This window comes from Gracilinanus agilis, chromosome X (genome assembly GCF_016433145.1).
Source record: "Gracilinanus agilis isolate LMUSP501 chromosome X, AgileGrace, whole genome shotgun sequence".
Classification (NCBI taxonomy): Eukaryota; Metazoa; Chordata; class Mammalia; order Didelphimorphia; family Didelphidae; genus Gracilinanus; species Gracilinanus agilis.
Window position 1 is genome coordinate 33,171,860 of NC_058136.1, and position 23,303 is coordinate 33,195,162.

The 23,303-nt window shown below is 45.2% G+C and overlaps 1 protein-coding gene across 1 annotated transcript in view; it reads left to right on the forward strand.

The window, feature by feature from the left end:
* The window catches only part of LOC123253424 (gamma-aminobutyric acid receptor subunit beta-4-like), a 64,718-nt gene extending 45,481 nt beyond the window's left edge, over positions 1-19,237 (forward strand). The window contains exons 4-9 of the mRNA XM_044682619.1: positions 5,158-5,378; positions 12,565-12,647; positions 13,988-14,125; positions 16,994-17,146; positions 18,173-18,426; positions 18,872-19,237. Of these exons, the coding sequence (XP_044538554.1) occupies positions 5,158-5,378; positions 12,565-12,647; positions 13,988-14,125; positions 16,994-17,146; positions 18,173-18,426; positions 18,872-19,237 (1,215 nt within the window). The remainder of the gene's footprint in view (positions 1-5,157; positions 5,379-12,564; positions 12,648-13,987; positions 14,126-16,993; positions 17,147-18,172; positions 18,427-18,871) is intronic.
* The last annotated feature ends 4,066 nt before the right edge of the window (positions 19,238-23,303 follow it).

A 23,303-nucleotide genomic window follows, 5' to 3' on the forward strand; every position in this document is an offset into this window, starting at 1 on the left:
TGTTGCTATGGAACTAACTGCCCCCCACAAGTATGTTTCACCTAAAATTGTATTTTCACAGAACCAATGAGTGACATTAGGAGGAGTATGTCTGTATGATGCCATTTAGGATATGATCATTGCATAGGAGAGATTAGAGAGAAGCATGAGAAAACTGAGGAAAGAGAGGTCAGGTCTAGCTGGAGACATCAAGAGAGGCTTAATGGATTTGCTTATAAAATGTGTGAAAGGATGGTAGGATAAAGTCAGTCTGGAAATGTGGGTTGGAGCCAGCCTGAAAGGTCCTGAACACCAAAATAAAGAACTCTCAACTAAGCATTAGGGAGCCACTGCAGGCCTTTCAGAAGAGGAGTTGTTCATTAAGAAGAGTATGCTGGCAGTGATATGAAATATAGACTGGAGAGGGGAGGCGGGCAGATCATTTAGGAGGACACTACATCAACAGCCTACAACAGTCTAAATCCAAGATAATGACCCAGAGTGGTGACAGAACAGGATCTGATATAAAGTAGAAGCTGAATCAATAAGACTTGGCAATTTATTGGATGGATGAGGAAGTGGCAAGTGAAGGAGAGGGAAGAGTCAAGAATGTCTTAGGTTTCAGACTTTGTTACTTGAGGACAGTGGTACCATTAGTTTCATTGCAGGCGTATTGATTCAAGATATGAGTAGAACTACCCCTCCAGGAGATAGCAAGCAGACAGTTGCAGGTTCTTTTCCTAGGCCACTAAGGGAAGGCAGAAGGCTGTGAATACCAATGAGAGGAGAGCAGCAGGAGCCCTCAGTGGACCTGCAGGGGCCCAAGGGCTCTGTAGGTACACCCTCCACCTCACATAGCTCTCTGTCTGGATGGGTAAGAGGGAGACTCCCTAAGCTCTCTCCTGACCTAGAGAGAGAGAACCATTGGCAGGGAAGAGATTACTTTCTCTAGAGAGCTGGTAAGCAGCAGTGTGGCCTGGGATCCTTGTTTCCTCCTGGATGGAAAAAAAAATCTTCATTTTAAAAAATCATATGGTTAACAGTGATGTCACCACTCTACATAGCCCTTTTCTTGTGGAAGTGTTCTGAACATCCATGAGCAGATATAGAGCCAAACACAAGCCAAGCCAGGGAATAATTAGAGTAGCTCAAAATTCTGTAACACTTGCTTTCCTCCCAACAATCCTGCAAAATGTCCCCATTTCTTGAGTCAGGAAGCTAAGGCTCGGATAAGTGGAATGACTTGCCTACAGCCTCATAGCAGGAATCCACATATCCTAGATGCAAGCACAGTGTTCTTTCTATCACTTTGAGGCTCAGGTTCAGTGCCCTTTTAAAGAGAAGCCGGTCCCACTAAGTGGCCATTCCTCTTCATGTTTGCTTTCCATAGATTCAGGACCAGGAAGGTATCTATTGGGTGTCAGTTGCTCTTACCTAGTATAGTTGGCTGAGATAGATTTGCAATGTCAAGATAAACCATAAAACTGAAAAGGATCTCAAGGAGTCAGCCAGTTCCATCCTCCTACTGCTGGAGAGCTCTAATCCATCCTAGACATTATGCTGCCCCTACATTTTTCCTCCACAGCTCAAGAAGGGTCTTTCATGATGAAGAAAAGAAACAGGGAGGCTATTCAAGAGGCTCTTGGCATTGTTCTGTCTGGTTGAAGCTGTGACATTCACAGTCTTAGTTTTATATTTTAACTGCTACATTTTAGGATCACAGAGCTAGAACAGGAAAAGACCTAAGAGAACATCTAGTCCAGCCCCCTCATTTTGCAGATGAGAAAACTGAGGCCCAGAAAGTTTAGATAATTTGCCCAAGATTGCCTCTCACCCCCTCCCTTCAAGGAAAGAAACGGAGCCCCAGAAATTTCAAATGACTTGTTCAAGTTCACAGGGCATATGAGTTCCATAGTAAGAGTAAGATTCTGTACTTCTGTGAGAGTTGGCAAATAAACACTTGCCCTATGGCTATGTCCGTCATGTAAAGCTGTGGGTGTCCAGAGTGAGGGAGTGGTAAAGACGGCTGTTGCATATGTGAGAATAAGATCTGCATGTGATAGAAGAGACGACAAAATAGGCTTTTTATACCTTTCCTCTACCCAACTTGTTTAGTGTGAGAATATTCTCTTTTTCTTGCATTTCCTTGCTCTGAATCTGCTACCTCACTCTTCAGCACTGTAGGACAAACATAGTGATGTTCAACCAAGCAGAGTAAGGCCAAATTCCTCCTCCATATGACTGCTTTTCAAATGTTTGAAGACAGCCTAGAATGCCCACCTCCCAAGTCTTCTTTTCTCTAGACTAAACTTCCCTAATTCTTCAACCAATGTTCATATGATATAGATTCAGTCATTCACCATCACCATCTGGATATTTTCTAGCTTGTCAATGGCCTACTTTGAACTCCTTTTCCCTGTGCCATCTGGCCAGGTCTGTTGGGGGGAAAGACTTAAGAAAAATTTCCTATTAGAGTTGTCCCAAAGTGGAATGTGCTGCCTCTTAAGGAATAGTTTCCCCCTCAATGAAGGTCTTCAAGCAGAAATCAGAAGAATATTTTATAGATATATTATAGAGGAGATCCTTGTTCATGTATGGGTTGAACTAGATGGTCAGTGAGGTCCCTTCCAACTCTGAGACTGATTCTCTTCACAGTGAATATATCCTTGTAGTGGCAACTTCTCTAGATGAACAAAGGAGACTGGAGGGCAATCTGACTTCTAGAAGTCTTAGGATCCAGACAGACAGAGCGGGGCTAAGCAGACACCCTATATCAATCCCAGCTTAAAAGGCAGAAAAAGCCCTTGGGCAGCTATTGGAGCAACCACTGACATAGACTTCCTCTTGCCTGCTATATTCCAGAGATCAGTACTGAGACAATTCTTTGCCTCTAACCCTTGACACTTCCCTGTTGTCTGAGATTCTCTATTAAGAACTCGATCTCTTTGTCTTTGCTTAGCTACCTGGCTTCAAAGTGACTAACATGGCCTGCCTAGCCATGCTTCTGCATTGCCCCCTTAACGCTGCATGACCCAGAGCTAAAAAATGGCTGAGTGGCTGAGACACAGCACTGTGTGCATGCATATGTGTGGGTGGGGAGAGGGGTTCAGTTAGGCTGCTGGGAGAGGCTTCAGTGTCCAGCAATCTCTAAGCTAATGGTTCATACTCTATCATCTTGGGAAAGAAGGAAGGAAACCAGAGGTGTAAGGACCTTGGAGAGCTCAACTAGGAAGCTCAAGGAATGAGATACAATAATAATGGTCCCCTTCCTAACTCAATTGTTGATAATGCTGAAATGGGCAGGGAGGATTGTGACTTCTGATATGGAACTACGAAAAACATCCAACATAGCTGAATATAAGTAGTTTGTGATAAAGGGCTAGGCCTTCCTCATTACTATACCTATAGTGGAAGGAAAATTTCAAATGGGATCACTTTCAATGGACTAGTGGACTGAATCCATTCTTGTATCTTACTGGATCCCCCTTCCAATGAATGGCTTGTATTTGGGTTGGGGAGGGAGAGAAAGTAAGCCACTTGGGCAGAGGCTTAGCCATTAAGGAAATGTCCTCAGCCAGAGCTTAGGTTGGAACCCAGATGTGAAGCTTGTCCTGAAATGCCACACACCTGGCATGATCATAAGTAATGCATATAGGTGTAGAAATATCAGCATATTCGCTTCATCTCAGCAGCCCTAGGAAAGAGGCAAGACAGGGATTTTATATTTTTATAAATGAGAAAAGTGAGCCTCAAAAGGCTAAAAATGCTACTCTTAAGCTTACCAAGTTGGTAACCAACTCAGAAGCCCTGGATTCATATCCTACTTTTGACACTCTATGACTGTAAGACTGTATGACCCTGGGCAATTCACTTAACCTCTCAGTTTTCTGATAGGTTGTTCCTATGGCCTTGAAGGTGACAGAAACGGACTCTGGAGTGTTTAGAGCTTGGTTAGATATTGAAGAAGCCAAGGTCATTCTCTGCAGCCCAAGCCATCACCAGTCATCTTGACTTTTGTCTTGCCACTAGACTCCAATGACTCTGGAAGACAGAGTGAGGCTAACAACTCTGCACAACTCTGCCTCACTTAAATCCAATTTATGTGTGAATCAGAAGACATCACCCCGTGATGTCATTTTGGTCCTTTTCCAGTAAAAAAGTATACAACCAACCAACTAGTTCTCTAAGCAACTCTCTAAAACTCTAAGATGCAGAGACAGTGCTGACCTGCATTGGCAGAGACAGCTTCTCTATCAGGAAATTCCCTATGCTAAGAAAATCACAGATACAGATCCAGTCCCTGTCCCTATCTCCATCCCACTGATTGATGTCAAAGCCAGGAATCTAACCAAGACCTCTTAGTTCTTAAACCCATATTCTTTCCATTGCACCAAGCTGACTTTTAACACACCCAAGAAAGGTCTTGAATCTCCCACTCTGTTCTGTTAGCCATGCTGTATTCCTCAGCCTCCCCTTTCCAAACAGAATATTGGCTTTAAGATGTGGAAGCTGGGGAGATTTAAGAATATCTTCCACTAAGCAAATTCCCACCTGGCTTCCTTCTACTTAACAGGAGGTTTTCTTTCTGAGCATTGACAGAGGAAGACACATAACACAGGTGGAAATAAGAATTTGACCTCTTGAAAATTGATCATTGCTATCCTCCTTGACCTCCCTAGAGGACTAGAGCAATGGTTCACCCTTCAATCCCCAGCTTAGGAAGTCCTATGGGAAGAGTGCCATCTCTCTCCTCTGTCTTTACAAGTTGAGGAAGACTTGTTAGACCAGTGGTTCCCGAACTTTTTTGGCCTCCCGCCCCCTTTCCAGAAAAAATATTACTTAGCCTCCTGGAAATTAATTTTTTTTAATTTTAATAGCAATTAATAGGAAAGATAAATGCACCTGTGGCCATCACCGCTCCCCTGGATCGCTGCAGCACCCACCAGGGAGGCGGTAGCGCCCACTTTGGGAATCAATGTGTTAGACTATCTGGAAGGATGGGTAGATAGTAGTGATGGTAGCAACAGCATCTGATTCATCTCCATGCTCATAGAGACTCCTTTAGCCACCACTTCCTATACAGAGGCCTAGTTTCCCATTCCTTGGGTTCCAGCTCAGTGTTCTCCCCACCACACTAAGCTACCTTCAACATATTGGCTTTCCTTTATGTCTCCACAGGACTATACCATCACCATGTATTTTCAGCAGAGCTGGAGGGACAAGCGCCTGGCATACAGTGATTTTGATTTCAACCTGACTTTGGACAATCGTGTGGCTGATCAGCTGTGGCTCCCTGACACCTACTTTCTGAATGACAAGAAATCCTTCTTACATGGAGTGACTGTAAAGAACCGCATGATCCGTCTCCATCCCGATGGAACGGTCCTGTATGGCCTCAGGTAATTCCCTGTAGGAGTCTAGAACTCATAATCAATTAGGCAGAGAACCTGAAGATTCACTACTCACTGGACATTGCAAAGACAACTTGCAATGACATTCAGCAATGTACCATGAGTATATACTCTTTTCGAGGTTTCATTCTCTAAGTGTGGGCTGGGAGAAGAGGGTGAATCAAAGAATCATAAGGTAGAATTACTGTCCTCAAGAAGTTCCCCATCTAGACAGAGGTAAAAAAAGCATAGAATTTCTGAAGGAGAGGAGACCGGGGGTTGGGGGATTGGTGGGGAGAGAGATAGAGACAGAGATCAGTAAAGGCAGGAGTGTGCCTTCTCTCGGTGCCATGGGACTAGGCTCAGTCAGCCCAATCAGACATGCAGCTCTGTCTTCTGAACCTGGAATGCGACTTCCCCAGAAGTGAGTGTTGGGTCCACAGCATAGTCACAGCCATACTATTCATTCTCTAGTTCTCTCTCCCAAAATATTAGTGACCTACAGCATGCACACTCACAAAACGCTTCCTGGAGAAAACACTTGGAAGCCCTAGGCCTACACTATTGCCTGGTCCTTCACTGGCTTCTGCTCCTCAGATACTCTCCCCAAAGGATAACATTCAGTCAGTCCAAATCTCCAGAATATAATGTTTCCATTTAAAAAAAAGTTTCCACTACAAGTCCTGTTTCACATTGAAGTCTAAACCCCTTTCTCAAATTCCCAAATATCCCCTCCCCTGCCATGTGACCAGTCTATCTAGTTACTTCCCTGGTAACATCTCTATCATTCCCACAACAGTCACAAACTTGGGATTAGGGCTTTGCCATCAAATTGGCAGACAAGGAAGCCAGGCTTCAGGGAAGGAGAGGCATTATTCAGACTGCCAGAGGGAAGCTAAGGAAACAGAGGAGGGTTCAGATTCTGCCTGTCTGATCCAGGGGCTAATTGACCCTCTTTTGGCTTCAAATCCTCACTACCAAAATCCTTCCTGAGGAGAGCAGCTACCAGACTGTAGAATCTCTGTAAAGTGGCCTTGCAGTTTGGCATCCCCAAACGTGCCACCCCACATTCCCTCTCTTAGGGTCCAGTTCCCACTTTAGGTGCCCAGAACCTTTGCAATGCTTCTCATAAAAGTCCACCTGATTCTGCCCACCACCATGCACAACCATCATCATCATTCTCATACTGTGGACTTAGCCCTTCTCAGATAGAATTGCCTGAATTGGCCTGTTTCAAATCCTGGTCTCTACTAGGGGACAACCAACTAAATTTGATCAACTAGTCTAGAAAGACAGAGTTCAGAGTGATATACTTGGGGTCAGGAAAATCTTGGTTTAACTCCTGCCTCAGGCACTTACTGGCTGGGTGACCATAGGCAAGTCATTTCACCTTCATGAACTTCAGATTCCTCAAGAGTAAAATAGAGGCAATACTACCTACTTCACCTATCGATTATGAGGCTCAAATGAGAAAATAGATATAAGGCACTCAGCAAACTGTAAGATGCCGGGGAGTTAGTGGTTATATAGTGCAGTAAAAAGAATGTTGGATTTGGAGTCAAAGGACTTGAGTTCAAATCCCACCTCTGCTACTTTGTGGCCTTAGACAAATCACTTAACCTCTCTGGGCCTTAATTTTTCTTATCTGTATAATGGCAGAGAGATGACCTCTAAGGTCTCTTCCAGCTCCAGGTCTATGATCATGCTTATTCTTAGGCTGTACCAAAGCTAACAGACCCTGCCAATGTAAGTCTCTCCCCAACTTCAGATCAGTTGTTCAAATGAATCTTTCTCAATGTCCCTCAAGTCACAGCCTCTAAGTGTCACCCACTCTATCTTTATTTCTGGGCAACCTTAGGCATCCCCTGAGAGGCCCTAAGTTCTGACCCTCCCTGCACCTGTATCCCAATTCTGTCCCTAACCTCAGTCATCCCACAATACTGTTCTGCTAAATTGGAATAGTCTGGGGTTTTGACTCTACCTATGAGAGTCAGAAGAGCCCAAAAGCACAAAAGGGCCTGAAGGAAAGAGTACCTAAGGTCATCTGGCTTTTCTGCCAAAGGGCTTATTGCCTCCCCGCCCCAGAAGTCATAGGAATAGAAGATCTTGGGTCCCAAACCAATATCACCTATGACCAGTTAATTTAGCTGGCTTAGAGTTGGTGTCTTCCCAAGAACCCAGACATGGCTCTGAAGGGGAAAGGGGGAGAATCTCTGAGATATCTGCCATGTAAATTCTTCCCTGTGACAAAGCAGCCAAGCCATGAGCCCAGAGATTTCTCAAGATATCAGGCAAGCTTTGAAATCTACTACATTGGGATTGCTGGAGCAGAGTAGAGTCTGGAGGCCAATCAAAAACCCCTCTCTTTTTCCAAGATGGGAAAGGAGGAGCCCCCATCATAGAGGATCAGGATATAAGTTCCTCTGATCCTAGCTGTGGCCACCTACAACTTAGGAGGAAATCCCCACCACTCTAAGTGTCCTAGGACTGGCCAACCTTTCTTCGGCCCCTACGCTATTTCCCCACTGCTTTGCCTTGTTTCAAGCTCTAGCTGGCACTCAGTCTCTCTTTCCATTGAAAAATGTCTTCTTTGCCATGGGAAGGAGGATCCAAGGCCCTTCCCCATCTTTCTAGCCAAGGCCTGGCCCAATAGTAGCCACTTGTAGGCCAGTAGTAGCCACTGAGGAAGGTGCATTGGAGCCAGGACCCACCCAAGCTCTGGCCTCCAACTTCCCTCTGTCTCCTCATCAACCCCAGTCGCCATCAGGGATATCAAAGAACAAATCACATCCTGAAAAAGGAGTGGAGAATTCCTGCTAGAGCTATACCTAAGGCATTAAGCTTTCAAAGTCAAAATGGTGCATGGTAGGAGTCAAGAAGAAGGCCTCTTAACATGGTGTGAATACCAATGCAGTCATAGTGGACTGTCCATCTGATAGTCCAGTTTATACAATATGACCTTCCCACTTCCTTCTCTGGGCACACACCTCAATGATGAAATCCCATATGCAATTTCTCTCTATACAGTTCTTCCCTGGTGATATCTGGGTACCTTTTCATGATCACCATACTCTTTGGACTTACATCCCAAAATAGAAACCAATGTGTTTTAGTGTCAAACCAACAGGTTGGCCTTATACTTCTTTTCAGGTTGCATCCTGAGCAAGTCCACTGGGTACACTGTGGCAATAGGGAAGAATAGGAGCCTCAGCTGCTATTTTGGCTTTTCACTCAGTTTTATTTTGTTTTCAGTTCCAAATTCTGTCCTCCTACTTCCCCCTCCCCTACTCATTGAGAAAGCAAGAAAAACAAAATCTGTTATAAATATGTATAATCAAGCAAAACAAATTCCCACATTAGCCATGTCCCTCAACCAAACAAAAAAAAGAAAGAAAAGAAAATAAGCATCAATCTGTACTGAGTCCCTCAGCAAGCTGGAGGTGGGTAGCATGTTTCATCATGGGTCCTTTGGATTTGTGGTTGCTCATTGTGTTGATCAAAGTTCCTATGTCTCTCAAAGCTGTTTTTCTTTTCCCTGTTGTTGCCATTATGCATATTATTCTCTTGTTTCTTCTCACTTCACTTTGCATCAATTCATGCAAGACTTCTTCAGTTTTTTCTGATCCATCCCCTATATCATTTCTCATAGTATAATAGCATTCCATCACTTTCATATATCACACCTTGCTCATCCATTCCTCAGCTGATGGTCTACTTCTCAATTTCCTGTTTTTTGCCACAATGAAAAGAGGTTTTATAAATTTTCAGCCCACCATTCTGTCTTGCTGTTCACCAAGATTAGAGAACAAGGAGAAGCCTCACTTCCATGTGCTACTGGAACAGCATCTTTTCTCAACAAGTGGTAGTATTTACCAGAAAGGTCTTTACAAAAGAAAAGAAAATTCCTACTTACAGCAACAGCCAAGATGTATGAAGAGCAATGGACCCTGTGAGACTTGAGTGAGGCCAGCAAAAAGGTTCACACTTTTCAAAGTGGTACCAGAACCAGTCTGGGATCCCTGGCATGGTGGGAGTGCTATGACTTCCTTCTTGCCATGTGGCTTCCCTTGATTTTCCTGAGGATGACAGGGTACTACTGTCACAGTTCTGGAAGAGATGGATTGCCACCATCATCCTCTCCATCCTCTGAGTCCTTTGTGTCTAGCACTATGCCATTCAGATGTCCTGATAAACACATTTGGCTAACAAAGCCCTGGGTGACTGGGAGGGGAGGGGAGAGACAGACTTCTTGGAATCCAGGAGCACTGTTACCCCTCTCTTGTATTTGGTGATCTGAATTTGCCCTACACTCCTGTCCTAGCCCCAGTTCCTACCAAGCAATGGAGATACATTCCTACTAGTCAGTCCTTTTTTCCATCATCAGCTCACTCCAAGCATACCTGGCTTGAACTCCAATCTGTCATGTTTCCTCCAGACCTCTGAAACCTCAAGTAAAGAGCTGAGCACATTATAGCCAAATGTTAACATTAATGTCCTCCAAATCCCAATAGCCACCTGGAATGATAACATCACTGTACCAGCAAGACAAGAGGACAAGACATAAGCAAGGGGGCTACCCCTAAAGAACCTAAGAGGGGCCCTTGAAGTATTTTCTCTGAGAAGCTAGAAGATACAACCATACCCCTTGGAAAAAGCTGACAACCACTTCCAGCCTACGAAGTCCAATAAATTGCCTATAACAATATTCATTCCCTTCCTTCAGATAGCTACATGTGTTGAAAGAAAAGAAGCAAGTCCCCTTCTAGAGATGCTTTTTCCTGCAAGTGGATACATGAGGAGACAGGTGGAGGCTTATAGGAAGGAGAAAATGGATCCCCTGCTGGAATACCATCCCTAAACTCCCTATCTGACATGTCTTCAGAAGCAATGGATACCAGGAGACTCCCTGACCCTACAAGGACTCCATTAATCACAGATTTATATAGATGACTTGGTTCCCCTCTCCTTTCATCAGACAAGCTCTAATGGATGCTCCTCTCCTTCCCTCCCCCTTAAAGGATGGCTTGTATATTGGAGCAAAAGGCAGGGAGGACAGAGATGTGTTTGTGTTTGTGTGCATACATGTAGGGAAAATGTATGTATATGTTCATGTGTATGAGTGTGAGGTATGTGTGTGCATCCATATACTCCTTAGTCTCTCCAGATCTATTTAGAGCAAAGCAGGCAATAGCAAAGAAGTCTCCTCAAGGCTTCATCTCCCACAAACAGTCTTCCCAGACAGCCAAGAGATAAATTTAGCACATAGGATTTCTTAAAGAGACAGTGAAGCAACCACTGCAGATTTCTCTTCCCTTCTCCCCATCTCTTCCTCTGACTCCCTGCCTGACCCCTCCCTACCTTGGGCCACCCTTTCTCAGGGCTTCTCTTGGCTTCCCTTTTTCTGCTCAGGCCTTGGCTCTTGGCTTTTTGTCCTTTTGTTCCCCATCCCCTCCTTCTTCATCCCAGCCCCATCTCTCAGACCACAGGGCTCAGCTCAACTCTCAGTGAACAGTTCAGTGCTTTTCCCTGCTCCATAAACAAGTGTGCCAGTTGATGAATGCTTTGGGGATTGCTAATTAAAGGGGGGAGGTGAACAGAAAAACACACACATACATACACACACACATGCACATATGAAATCGAAATTGAATTCAGTGAGCCTGGCAAGAGAAAATGGAGCTTTGAAGGAGATTGGGAGGAAGAGGATAGTGCAGAATGACACAGGGGACCTATGGAAATAATTACATACGGTCTGAATGGTTTTATTTTATCCCACTCCTTACCTCTCTACCCCAACCCCCTCTTTTCCCCACAGGACCTCCAGCTCAGCTATATATAAACACTCCCACTTAACAGTATGGTCCACTCTGGCACATATGCCTTTCATGCCCATCTATGTATACATAAACCTTCTCCCTGTCTCTCCAGGGCCCATGCATGCAGGTAGCTCAAAGTGTGTTCCCCAAGTTACCAGATAGCCGTATGTAATTAATTATACAGGCATATTTCTAAACATATACATATATGCACCTACATTCGCATGATCTCAGATACTGGCAGCTCCATAGCACGAGCCAAAATGTACGTCCTGTATTTATGGGCACAAGAGTGAAGTTCCAAACCTATCTCTGCTACTTACTAGCTGTGTAACCTTGGAGAAATCCTTTAACTTCTCTGTACTTCAGTTCCCTGATATATAAAATAAGGATACATTGGGCTAGATGACCTCCCAGGTCCCACCAGCTCTGCCCATGAGCTTCTGCATCTGCATCAGGGATCTTGGTCTCACTTTCACAAAGACAAATAACTCTCGTCCCTTCCCAAGGGCTCTGGTTTTCTGTTTTTAATCTCATCACATTTCTAGGTTCCTTTGTTGTATACATAATACTCTCTCCTTCCTCTCCACATACACCTCACTCTTCATATAGACAGATAGAAATAAAGAGAGAGAGAGAGAGAGAGAGAGAGACAGAGACAGAGACAGAGACAGAGACAGAGACAGAGACAGAGACAGAGACAGAGACAGAGAGACAGAGAGTATATATGTGTGTATGGAGCCTAGTGGCAAGAACACAGGACATGGAATCAAAAGACTTGGGTTCAAATTTTGGCTGTCTCTAGATCTGAAACCTTGAATATGTCATTTCCCTTTCATGGGCCTTAGTCTCTCCATCTAAAATGAATGGAGTGAACTAAGTGGCCCCTTCAGCTCTAAATTCTATGATATTCTCAGAAAATTGGTACAAAACATAAAAATGAACATATTTAGCACACAAAAAAACAATAAAATGGAGGAAGACTAGAACACTTCTAAAATCCCTTCTACCTCTAAACCCTCTGATGTAGTGAAAGCAAAGCTAGCTTTGAATTAAAGGACCAGGGCTCAGGTTCTCTGGTGTGGTCTTCCATTTACTAGATGTGGAATCTTGGCTGTTTCATTTGCTATCCTCCTAACCCTCAGTTTCCCCTTCCCTAAAATGAGAGGAGTAGACCAGATGATCTCAAAGGTTTCTTCTACCTCTGCCATGCTGAGAAATCAACACTCCACTAATGGGCCACATGCCATGGAGGATGTGCTGTATTCCCTGCCCCTCCTTCCAGTCCCCCTCCCCAAGTCCCCCAGTTGCCATAGAGACAGCAGCCCCTCCTGCCACCCAGCTCTCATGTCTTCTTTCATGTTCTTTCCCCTACCCAGAATCACCACCACTGCCGCCTGCATGATGGATCTGCGAAGATACCCCCTGGACCAGCAGAATTGCACTCTGGAAATTGAAAGCTGTACGTATTTCTCCTCAGTCCCTTCTCTTCCCTCTGCTCCAACCTTTGTGGGTCAGAAGAAGGGAAAGGAGCAATAGAGGGGCCTGGAGGCAGCTTAGGCTTCCTTTTTGCTTTTTGTCAAAGCCCCTGCCTCTAGATGCATGCCATGCCAGTTCATGTGCTTTTGATCTCCAGCTGCCACAGAGCCCCTTGATCCTTCTTTCTTGGGCCTTATGAAATGCAATCAGAACCCTTTTTTAATTCCCACCAGGCTCCAAATATATTACCTTTTTGCTTCCCATTCCAATGAACATAAGACACTAAACTCTAACACTGGCATAGTTCAAAAACTTGATGCTCTATTTCGTGAATGTGCATCTGACAAAGTACTAGTTATGTTCTTGAAAGGTTAGGGTGAACAGCAAATTGTGCTCAGCATAATTGGAAATGGAATGTAAATGAGGTCCTGAAGGCACTAATGACTGACGTCGTGCTTGGTACCTCTTGGTATTTGGAGAATAGTTTATGACTGAGAAAAAAGTAGATCGGGAATTACACACAATTCCCTACACTGCAATTTAGTTTCTAATGAGACATTCTTGGGAAATTTGCAGCTGTTAAAGTTTTTTCCTTTGTGTTCTCCGTTACTTGTATGTCTCACTCAGAATATGGAAAGCAAAATTTACCTCCTGCACATTTTTGCCTTTTGCCACTTAGAGAATTTGAAATCAACTCGGGTCTTTTGAGCTAGCTTCTTTTCCTCTGAAAGGGTCCCTGCTGACAGAAGTCACCTGAGGAAGGGGAGCCCAGTGACCTTTAGGAGCCTCAAAACAAAAGGCTTCATCCTTTTCCATTCCTTCTGAGTACAAATATTAGCCAATGACTCAGGTGCAGACAGCCAACAACATATTAGCTTGGACATAACAGGGGTATTGCCTCACCAGAAAAGCAGCAAGGCCTAGATTGAAGGGGAGAATTAGGGACGAAAGTTACATCGCCCAGTACACTAATGACAAGACTTAGATGGGAAGCTGAGAAATGAAATCCAAAGCACCTACAGATGTGTGTGACAGCATGACTTGCTGTTGCTTCTTTCTTAGCTAAGAAGCTCTCCAGTTTGGCCCTTTTTCCACATGACCCACAAAGCTCCCCCTAGCTAGGAGCCCTCTTAAAGGGCTACTGAGCATCACTATCTATCCTAGCTGTAGGGTCCCTTCTGGGATCTGAGGAGCTGGAGAGGAGCAAACCCGGCTCCTGCCCTGAGGAGAGGCTTGCTGAGAAAGGAGTGCACTTGACACTTGCAGATGTATTCCAAAACTGACCCATCTCCCTGGCTCTCTTCTTCCACCTCCTCCTTCCAGATGGCTACACCGTTGATGATATTGTGTTCTACTGGCAAGGGAATGACTCGGCTGTGACTGGGATGGACACACTGGAGCTGCCTCAGTTTACCATCATGGAACAAAGACTGGTTACCCGAGAAGTGGTGTTTACCACAGGTGGGCCCCGGATGAAAGCCACATGCCAAACCACTAACTACCCTTCTCCTACCCTTTCTTATTTCTGCCTCTGTTTCTGTCTCTGCCTCTCTCTTTCTATGTCTATCTCTTTCCCTGTCTCTTTCTGCCTTGCCCTCTGCCTCTATATCTGTCTCTGTGCTACTATCTCTATCTCTTTCTCTCTCATCCTCTCTATCTCCTTTTCCCTGTCTTTCTCTTTCTCTGTCTCTCTCTCCCTCTCTGTCTGTGTCTGTCTGACTCTGACTCAACCTCTCCCTATCCCTCTCTCCTTCTACTTCTTTATCACCCCTTCTTCCTCCCTCTCTATTCCCCTCTCTCCATCCCCCTACCTGCTCTGGACTGCGTTTGCTTTTTTCCTCTGTATCCCTAGTGCTTAGCGCAGAGCTTGAGACATCATGAGCGCTTAATAAACGCATTTTCATTCAGTCAGTTCAGGCTCCATTTCTCTCCTGCCCCCTCTCCTCTGTCTCCCTTGTTTGTGCGTCTCTTGATTTTCTCTTCCCCCTGCCCCAGCCCAAGTGCTCCTGGGAGGGTGGTCCCAGGGAGGAGCCTTCTCTCCTTCCCCTCTTTGCACCTTCACCCTCACCCTACAGAATCGATCTGGGCCAGGGCCTCAGAGGGAACTCAGCCCAGAGAGGTCAGCTGCTCTTCAAGGAACCACACCTCACCCGTCTGTCCGGTGTCCTCTGCTCTGTTCATGGGGCAGCTGAACTGCCTGTGCCCTAACTGAAGGATCTCAGCCTTCAGATGGTCCTCAGAAGCCAAGCAAGAAAAAACAAGACAAACCAGACAGCCTCTTGAGTTAGAGAATTTAGTACTTAAGTGACAGCTCCACACTCAGGAAGACAGAGTCCAAGTCCAGACTGACTGACTGAACCTAAAGGGACTCTGCCTTAAGTGGTCACCAAACCCAACCTCTTTCTTCTTGGGTCACAGCCCCTAGCTAGTTTTACATACAGACTGTGAAAGAGTTTCATTCTGCCCAACTCAGAGCACCAAGAAGTATACCTCTGGAACTTTGCATAGATTGCCCCTCCTCTAGGCCTCAGTTTCCTCATGTGTAAAATCAGAGGGATAGGCTCAATGATCCTGGGACTCTTCCAGCTCAGAATCCTCTAGTTGGTTGAAAATAAGACAAGAAACCAGACCCAGGGTAAAGGGCCCCCTCAGCTGGTGCTTGCCTATGAATCTCATTTTCAGTCACTTGGAATTCCCCCTCTCCACCAATTCCCAGCCTGGAAGCAGCTGCCTCCACCTCTACCCCCATACCCAACAGCCCAGGCTTCCATTAGGCTTTCCTCTGCCTTTCTAGAAGCATGCCACTAGCTTTTCCTTTCATCACAGCCCTTCATTGTATTTGCTCCTAAGAAACAAGCTAGCTGCTTAGAGGGGCTAGCAGCTACCATTTGGGTGAGTCGGAGTACAAGCTGCTTAGCCAAGGAATAAAGCAAAAGCTTCCCAAAGTCCAGCTACATGTCAGAACCAAGCCCAAGCTGAAGAAATTATTTCTCCCCAGAGGCTTTGAAAATGACCAAGCTCTTCACCAAAATTGATGAAATGATCTCTCACCTATATATTCTCTGATCCCTAAGAATATTTAGGGGAGCTCCAACAGGGTAGAGAGGTCAAGAGGCAGACTCAGAGAGCCTCTGCAGCCCAAAAAGAAACAAGAGAGCAGGCCTCAGATCCCAGCTCAGTCACTTCCTAGATGTATGGCTTGGACAACTCACTCCTTCTCCCTCCAGGAACCTCGGTTTCTCCTCCTGCAAAGGAGTGAAAAATAACCCTACCTCTCTGTCAGGGAGGTACAGGACTGTCATGAGGAAATCACTTTGTAAATCTTAACATCTCCAAAAACATGAGTTATTATTGAAAAGGGACCTTTACTACCATGGGGACTTCTCCTCTTCCACAGGCCTGCCATGTGCCTCTCATGTTGGCTCTCCCTCTCCTCTGTTTGAACAAGCCTAACAGGCTATTGGATGGACCACTGTATTGACAGTTCAGTTCATTATTAACCAGAGGGACAGAGATAGTTGAGCTCCCGCCTACTGGGGACCTGGCTTGGTGACCCCAATGCATAATCCGTGTAGCAGACATAGATTATATTATCTAGTAAACTGAGTGTAGACTGGCCAGTTGGTGGTGGCCTGGATTGTCAGTTCCCCTAACAGGACCTGGTTTGCTGATGAATGGGCAGGAGGGAAGAAAACATCCTTCCAAGGCATTAGCACTTCCTGCCATTTCTTTATATGTCTATCTCTTTATACTTCTCCCTACAGATTCAATTCAATTTAACAAGCATTTAGGGTCTACTGTGTGTCAGGTAGTGCTAGGCCCTAGATATACAAATGTAAAAATGAAACAATCCCTGCCATCAAGGAGTTTACATTCCACTGGGGTGGGGGATATACACAAATAAGTCAATTACACAGTAACTAGGCAGATTAGAGCTCTAGCAACTGAGGAGATCAGGACAGACCTCCCATAGGAGGAGGCACTTAAGCTGACCCTTGAGAGAAACCGGGGTTCCAAGAGGCAAAGGCAGAAAGGCAAGGGAGATAGCATGTGAAAAGCCCAGGGACAACAGAAGGAATCCCACTGGGAATAGCAAGTAGGCCAATTGGCTAAAACACAGAGTATGTGAAGGGAAGTAATATACTTAACAAGGCTAGGAAGATAGGTTGGAAATACAATTGTAATGGGAAAATGCCTAAAAGAGGCGTTTTTATTTGAGCCTAGATGCAGTAAGGCCTCACTGGAGTGCTCCCCATTACCATTATCATAGTAGCATTGGCATCAGCTGCCAGATAACAGGACCGGCCGGCTGGGGTGTCTCCTCCTTAGGTTCATACCTGCGTTTGTCACTGAGTTTCCGGATCAAGAGAAACATCGGCTACTTCATCCTACAGACTTATATGCCCTCTGTCCTCATCACCATCCTGTCCTGGGTCTCCTTCTGGATCAATTATGATGCTTCTGCTGCCAGGGTGGCACTAGGTAAGTCTCTGCCTCTGGAGTAATCACCCTGGATTGCAGCCATTTTTCAAGAAGACATAAAAGGAGAGAGGATGATTAGATGGCCTGTGAGATAGCCTGTGAGCTCACTATCTTATTTCTGCCCTGCCCCCAAGGAAAACTGCTGGAGAAAGACCTCTAGATACTTGCCCTGGCACAGCTTGTAAGGAGCTAATCTGAACATGAAGGCAGGACTGGAACCCCTAGGGCATTTGGGTAAAGGATCAATGAGGGCAATGTGGACAGAACTCATTAAGACAATAGGCTCCAACTATCTCGTGCTATTCAGGGGGAGTGGAACATCAAGAATCCTGGGTCTGGAGTTGGAGCTCATGGGTTCAGAACCCAACTCTGCTCCTTATCTGTATATATAATCTTAGATAAGTCCCTCCCTCTTTCTGGGCCTCGGTTGCCTTTTTCATAAAATGAGGTTAGATTAGATGCCTTCCAAGGTCCCTTAGAGCTCTCAATCTATGATGCTGTGATCCAAAGGCTACCATTAAAATAAAAATACCTCCTAGAAAATGTCATCTAATCAGCCTTCGGAAAGGCCTGAAACCTGGGGCAAGGTAGGCCTGGAGGCTATAGGAGGAGGCTGGATGAAGATGGAGGGATGCTGAAGACAAGAGAACTGAGAGCCTGCCAAGTCCTTGCCACCTCCAGGCCCGCATGCATTAACAAGGCCCTCCACCCTTACTCCAGTATCCTACTGCCCAGGCCCTTTAAAAACTGCAAGTGAGTAAGAGTAAGTTTTATGAATACCATTTGTTTTGATATCACAGTCGTTTCTGACAACAGTGCCCTCACCTTCATGTTGTCTTCTCCCTTAAGTACAATAGCAAAGCAAAGGCATCGACCCAATGCAGTGCTAGTCCTACCCTACTTCTCCTCTGGCACCTTCTTGCTGCAGATGTAGCAGTCTGTGGCCCTAGCCCCAGAGTGTCCCCAACACCTGAGTCCTCTCCAGCTCCAAGTCCTCTGACAGGTTTGGCACTGTGTTATTTGCAGGTGTAACCACAGTGCTCACCATGACCACCATCAACACTCACCTACGGGAGACCCTCCCCAAGATCCCATACGTCAAGGCAATCGACATCTATCTCATGGGATGCTTTGTCTTTGTGTTCCTGGCTCTTCTGGAATATGCCTATGTTAACTACATCTTCTTCGGACGTGGTCCCAGTGAGCAGAGCAGGCAGGCCCAGACCGGCAAACGTTCTCAGTCCCAGGGAAAGCGAGGCAAAGGACGCAAAGGGCCCCAGGTTGGTCATCCTCTTCCACACTAACTAATGAGGGCCAGAACCCCTCTCTCCATGTTTTCACAGTTCTAGAGCTTTTCCAGACTGAATCTGGAAGAGTATCCTAGCCTAGGGGTGAGAGGTAACTCTCCACAATTTCCTTTGGGGTTAGGATTGCATGGTCTACTCCAGCTCTAGAAATCAGCCAGGTATGAGAGCACTTCTGGTTTGTTTTCAAAGAAGCACCAAGGCAACTGAAGGAGACTTGGCCCTCTGGGTCCTTCCAAAAGACCATCAAATATAAGGAGCCATTGCTACAGGTCTTTGCTAGAACCTTGTGGGCAGAAATCATGGTCTGAACTTCTATACTGTCACTCATTGATCATAGGCTAAGAAGTCATCCAACCTGCCTGCTCAAATTTCCCCTCTTAGGCTAACAACTTTGTTGCTTCTTTTGTCCCCCTCCCAGGTGGATGCCCATGGCAACATTGCCTTGAGTGTTCTGGAGATAACCAATGAAATGGAGGAATCTGAAGCTGGCAGTTCTGGAGCATCCATCGACACCTCTGGGCTCCAGCTGCGCAGGGGGGCAACTTCTCGGGCTACCTTTGGCCAGCCAATGGAGCCAGCCATCAGCCCTGTTGGGGGTCGCCGCCGCCATCGCAGTTCAGGGTGCCGCCATCGTGGTGGCCGTCTCCGCCGCCGATCCCCCAAGATGAAGCTCAGAATGCCCACCCTGAATGATGTCAGCGTCATTGATAAGTGGTCCCGGCTTGTCTTTCCTGTCACCTTTGCCTTCTTCAACCTCTTTTACTGGTTGTACTATGTCAATTAAGTCCCCATGACCTGTTGAGAAAGAGAGTTAAACAGAATGACCCCCAGGGCACTGTGGTCCTTTTCACTTTGCTTTTCCTTTTGGTTCCATTTTCCTCTCTTTTTTCGTCTTTCATTATTTGGTTTCAGATTTCTCTTTTCAGCATAATGCAAATACCGAGTGTGTCAGGATAGGGAGAGAAAGAGGAAGAAGAGGAGGAAGAAGAAACTAGCATTTCTATTTTGCTTTGTGCTGAAAGTCTTTCACCTTTCACAAAATGTCAGAACCAAGCACCAAAAAGCCCCCAATCATGTTTGCTAAAGAGCATTAGTCCCAGTTTGAGTTGGGGGAGCAGGTAAGTGTGGAAGACAAAAGGGGTTAATTCTGTTGAGCCTAGCCCCCATTCACAACTAATGATAGCTCCTGATTTCTTTTCCTTCTTTATTGATACTGTCAGTTTCTGTTCCATCTCACTTCTTACCAAGTCCAGGATGGACTCCCAACCCCTGAGTTAAAGAAGTGTGTCCTATTTTGTGAGAGTTTGGCTCTTGCTCCTTCTCCCTTCTCCTGGCTCAGACTTTTGGTGAATAAGTGACGTGAATAATGAAAATCTTACTGGCTGAGCTGGGAAAGGCTGAGGTGAGTAGTATTTATGTGGGCTATATATTGGAAGTTTGGAAGAATGGGTAGGGCCAATGGTGGTCATGTAGTCAACTGGACACAATTGGCAAGTACCTTTCCCACCTTCAGGCACTCATAAGTTGTTTTTTGAGTGAATGTGTGTGTGTTCAAGAACATGGCTATGTAGCAAGAACTAAAGAAGATGATAGTAGAATGAGCTCTTCAGAAAGTTTTGGAAGATGTTGGAAAGGAGAGGTTTGTAGCACCTTTCCTAGGGGAAGGTTTTGTGTGTTGTTTACCTGTAATTCTCTGTTGGGGAAGAGTACTGTCTACTTATGTCTGTGTTGGTTTGGGGATACTCAGAGTTAGAGACTCCATCCATCTCATCTATCCATGGCTACCCAGCCTTATTGAACTCTGAAAGGGATGTGGGACACAAGTCCTCTTAAACTGTTAGCAGATGGAAAGCTGGATGCCACCATCTCTCATTTGGCCACTGTTTTAGTCAGAATTTGGTTTCTCCTGGCATTAGCTGAGTTGATCCCTGCCATGGTACCTTGTCAAATGAATGAATGTTTCAATGATCAACTCTGAAGACCAGGCTCTAGAAACTCTGACATTTCCACACTTTCAGGTTAAGAAAAACTTATGGGTCTTGAAAATCAATTTGTTTTCCACTTCTTCCTTCTTTTCCTCATCTAGTTTCTGAATATGACACCTCTCTAGTTGCCCTGCTGGACTCTCTGATTTTGGGGTGGGGAAATTGGTGAGCATCTGTCTCCTAAACCATCAGGAAGTGGGGATAATACCTCTTGGTGAAGAACAGAGATCATAAGTATCAGCTAGAGATTTGGCCAAAGGCTTTGAGTGAGAAGACCTGAGTTCTGAAAAGACATGGGCAGTTCTAAGGTTGATTTGTGTAGTGCTTTGGGAGAGTAGTGAGAAAGAATTGGAAAGAGAACTGATGTTAGAATTTACTGAAGTGACCAACGGTGTTGCCCCCTCTTCCTATTGCCCCACAACCCAGGTCACAATGAGAGTGGACAGGGCCCCTAGCCTGCCCTGGTCAGCTCCCAGAGTGGCATGGGCCTCCTCTCTAGAGAGCAAGTTTGGCAGGAGGTTTGAGTCAAGAGGGAAGCTATGACAGCCATCTATGCTGACCCTTGCTCAGCCTTGTAGAAACTAAAATGAGAGGACCAAGGGGAATAAAAGCAGACAAATACTCATCTATTTCTTTGAGATAAGGCTAGCTTTGTGTTCTCTTCCTGCCAGCTGTGGAAGTTTTGACTCTCCCATTTAATGGGATAGTTTTCTTTTCCCCAGCGTCAGAGAGTCCACCTCTAAATCCCCCAAAACAGACTTCATGAATTGACTTGCAAAAAAAAAAATGAAAGACTCTAAAACCTTTCCCTTCTACTTTTCTCTCTTTCTATCTTCTTTCTAGTCTCTTCCTCATTTTTCTCTATCCCTTTTCCATTTCCCAAGGTTTCTCGAGACTTTATCATTTATGTCTTGGTCATTTTCCCCTTTTAGGTATTATTGCATATAGTTTCAACAGAGTGCCCCGACAAAACTAAAAAAAGTATCTTAAATAGCATCCCAAATGAAATTAGGGGAAAAAAGTAATTCAGAGATGGGCAACTCTATTCAATACATAGTATTTAATGTGGCTTTCACCTGTCAAATTCTAGTCAATTCCTCATAAGAGAACTTTCCCAAAGTATTGATATTTTAAAGCAGAATCCCTTAAGTATGTACCTTTGTGAGAGTAACCATTGACTTATGTTCTAAACCCTGCCTGGCAAAGGCCATAAGCCAGGTGGTGACTGCTCGTCATTCGAGATGGCCGCTGCATTTTGCTTTTCTCTCTCCTCTTCTCCTATTACCTTTTGAATCCCTACGGTCCCTGTGCCACGCAAGAAGAGACGTATTTTTAATGCCGGCCCGCTCCTTCCCCGCATAAAAGTCCGGGGTGTGTTTTCTCAGGAGCATCCTAAGGGCAGTCAGACACTCTGCTGCCCTATAGGAGCTGAGATAAGAACCAAGGCCTCCCCCCTCCCCCACTGGCCATTTGGGCTTCTCAGCTTAACGGCATTACAAGGTGCTCCTTCCACCCCCTTCCTCAACTTGAGTGCATTATATATAGGGGTTTCTTTTTGTATTCTAGCACTCTTTGGGGGTGGATCATCTTTGAGCTCTTCTCTGTGGCCTCTCTATTTCTATTTTTAAGCAGAGGTGATCAACTCTGCACGGGCCGCTACCCCTGAGGACCAACCCCTTAAGAGGAGAGAACAATCCCTTTCCCCTCTGTGTATTGTGTTTTCTATTTGTCAAAATGTTTTTATATGCTTGATTGTATTTAATCGAACTTGTGATTATAATCCACAGTTTAAAGATTACAGTATTTCGAGGCCAGAGTAAAAAAATGACTTGTCTGAAGTTACACAGGAAGTTAGAAGCAGAACCAGTAGCAGAACCCAGTTTGATCTTGTGACTCCCGGCCCATGGCTGATGCCATTATCGCCGCTGCCACCCCTGAGCAGCCACAGCAAGCCAAAGGTTCTCTGATCTAGGTAAAACCTGTGAGTGAACCCCTATGAATCCCTGAGTGGAGTAGGTGGTTATCAGGGTCAACTTGGGATGGGGAATGCCAGGAGTGCTCAAAGCCAACAGGAATCTGAAAGCGATAGGATAAAAATCCTAGGAGTTCAAATAACCAAGTGGACAAGTAACATTTGAGCACTCAGACTATGAGAAATGACAGGAACCTACACCTAGATTAGCCACAATTATAGCAAAATGATAGGATCTACAGAGCTCCACCTGAGGGCATCCAAGAAGATTTTCCATTCAAGCTACTATAAAACTATACTTTTTGGCTTCAGGGGCAAAAGTGAATACATTACTCAAAATGGCAAGAGAGCCTTATCAACTCTACTGTCTCCATGGGCTTCTTTCCCAAAAAACCACTTGCTCCCATCCACATATAGGCTCAACTACTCACCAGGCTCCCCATTACCATGCTGTGCACCTCCTCAGCTAGCTAACCAACAAGAGGCACTGGGCTACTTTCCTCCACCTCCACCCCTATTCCTCCCTCCTCTCTGCCTGTCTCATGTTTGGCTCAATTTCCTTTATGTGCCATTTGTATGAACTTGTGTGTCTATCATGTCTTTGAATAGCTGTATGAGTGTCTATTTGCCACACACATCTACCTTTGTGTGTGATGGTGTATGTGTCTAAATCTGCCATGCATGGTTTTTCTGTGTCTGTGTGTGAGAGAAAAAAAGAGGGAAAAATGTGTCTGTCATACACCTTTGTGGGTATGTGTAAAAGAGAGTCTGTGTAAGGGAAATAAAATGTGTGTCTATCTGTTGTATGTATGTAAGAGAGTCAGGGGGCGCGTGTGCGTGTGTGTGTGTGTGTGTGAGAGAGAGAGAGAGAGAGAGAGAGAGAGAGAGAGAGA